The sequence below is a fragment of the Perkinsus marinus genome (assembly GCF_000006405.1).
Source record: "Perkinsus marinus ATCC 50983 genomic scaffold scf_1104296967100, whole genome shotgun sequence".
NCBI lineage: Eukaryota > Perkinsozoa > Perkinsida > Perkinsidae > Perkinsus > Perkinsus marinus.
This window is the reverse complement of record NW_003203667.1, coordinates 1-2,127: the sequence shown is the minus strand read 5'-3', so window position 1 is coordinate 2,127 and position 2,127 is coordinate 1. Positions and strand designations below refer to the sequence as shown.

General features: G+C 47.4%; 1 protein-coding gene across 1 annotated transcript; it reads left to right on the top strand.

Moving 5' to 3' along the window:
* Nucleotides 1-384: 384 nt before the first annotated feature.
* Nucleotides 385-2,086, top strand: Pmar_PMAR010527 (hypothetical protein; the record flags this gene model as incomplete). Its single annotated transcript, XM_002768825.1, has 7 exons — nt 385-516; nt 562-654; nt 710-898; nt 1,108-1,242; nt 1,604-1,711; nt 1,755-1,850; nt 1,898-2,086. Coding segments are annotated over 7 exons (942 nt in total), but the record flags the coding sequence as incomplete, so codon positions are not given.
* Between the last annotated feature and the right edge of the window lie 41 nt (nt 2,087-2,127).

The window sequence follows — 2,127 nt, the reverse complement described above, 5'->3', positions numbered from 1 at the left end:
TTGAGACTGTAGTCTCTGTAAGCCATGGTATGACCATGAACTGATTATATATCACTATACCATGGGGAGTACCCTGCCGGGCCTGCATGTGCGTTGTTGATGAATTCACCTAGCCGTGGAGGGTTGGGTCATCAACCGCTGACTATTTGAGGGCTAATAGTCTGGGAAGGCTCGCTGCTGTGAATTGCAGGGTGAAGTACTTCTCTACATAGCTGCTTATATTATGCATGTGTTTCCCCCTGAAGATGGCTCATGAGCATGCCTTTTGGTATAGGAGGCATTCGAAATGAACTCCTCAGAGAGATCGATGAAGTCGACTTATTTTTTCTCACCATCAGGCCTCTTCTTGCCTTTACCGGCTTTTGCCGTTTTCAAGCCCCTATCATGCACGACTCGAAGTCTCGCGACAAGCCACTTGTGAGGAGATCCCCGTTATTCCCACTGCTTCTTGTTATGGTTATAGCAGCAATAGTGCAGCCATTCGCTGTACACGCAGCGGACAACGAATACGAGGAGGTGAGTTGCGTCGGGGATGGTATGGGATTTACAACCTTTTTTTAGATATCAGAGGACGTCAGCGATCTTTGTGAATCTGTTGAGCTGGGTGATGGTACATATTACCTTGTTGCGGCGTACAAGGGGAACGCGGTCGCGGTAAGCTTGCCTGAGTGGAGACTTCGTGTCCTCAAGAAATTTGTTCTTGTCGCAGTTGGCCAGCACTCGGTCCGGTTCAAAACAACCTTATGTCGGTTGTGAAGCAGTGCAGCGCCCTATTTATCGATCATTTGAGGGGAGGTTCGTGGTGGAGAGCACCTGCGGCCGCTCGACTGTGCGATTCTATTTCAAAGACCATCACGGAGCGTCGGACTTCGCTGTGCAGTGGGGTGGCGTCACTACGGTGAGTTGGTCGGGTCGAGTGCAGGGTGGGAAAATATGCACATCGTCAAATAGGTGTTTATGGAGGTTCTGAGGGGAATTTTGGTAAATTATTCTCAATTTCTATACACTTCAGCATAATTTCCCGAAAATTTCCTAGAAAATTTTTATATTGTCACCAACGCACGTCGTTGAACATGTGAAAATTTTCCCACACTTGAGTCTATTCAGGTTGAGATTGTTGAGGAGTACATTTCGAAGTCTCCTGTATTCGACTCTCCTGCACTTGGTGATGGACTGAAACTCGTCAAGGCTGCGGTTGATTACTCACCAGAGCACTTCTTTGCTACTGGACGCAGATTGGAGGTAAGCCACCATCCTTGAAGTCGTTGATAAGGTTATTCAGTTTACTGTTGGGGGGAAGCCTGAGAGGTTAGCCTTACGATGTGATCGCGTTCGGGAGCAGGGGAGTTCGAAGAGAGGCTATTCAGTTGATGAGGGTAGCCAGAAGTGTTGGGGGAATATGTTTTTGCTTTCTCTCAGCCAAGTAAAGTAGTTTATATACGAATTAGGGTAGAAGTGTAAAGAAACCAGTGAGAATTTCCTCAAAATTCTTTCACAAATGTGGTTGAATATGTGCGTAATATTTTACACTGGAGGTAGCTGATGGAGCAGCTCGTATTCTTATCGCGATTCTTTTTCAGTGAGTTCATTGTTCACTGTGAAGGTGGCGTGCATGGATGAGAACAAAGCAAAGATGACTTTGAATATTCCTTTTGAAAAGAATTATGTGGCGAGTGACTTTGCTGCTAACTGGGGTTATTTCACTCATGCTGTAGGTCTTGGGGTTATTGCTTAAGGAGCACTTACTGGTTTAGATACGAGTGAACAGCAGTGCGGCGAATCCTGAAATTGAGGGCATGCGAGTCGAACTGAACCTTGATTCGAAGAGGCCGCGGGAACGCCTTATCACAGTGAGCTTCGACAGTTACTTGGAGGGTTTTTATTGACTCCTACTTAGTACAATTCGGTGAGATATACGTGTGGTGCGGTATACGTTGCTGATGGGAGTGATGGAGGCGGCGGCGGTTTTTCGATGAAGGCCGACTGTGCGCAAATCGGCGTGTGGGAACGCGGCGAAGTGGAGTTCAAGCTTAGAAATGTTCGGGAGGGACGGCGTATTGCCTATGAGCTCGGCGGTTACCGAGGGGTAGGGTGATTTCCTGGAGGTGTGGTATGGTATGAGTGTCT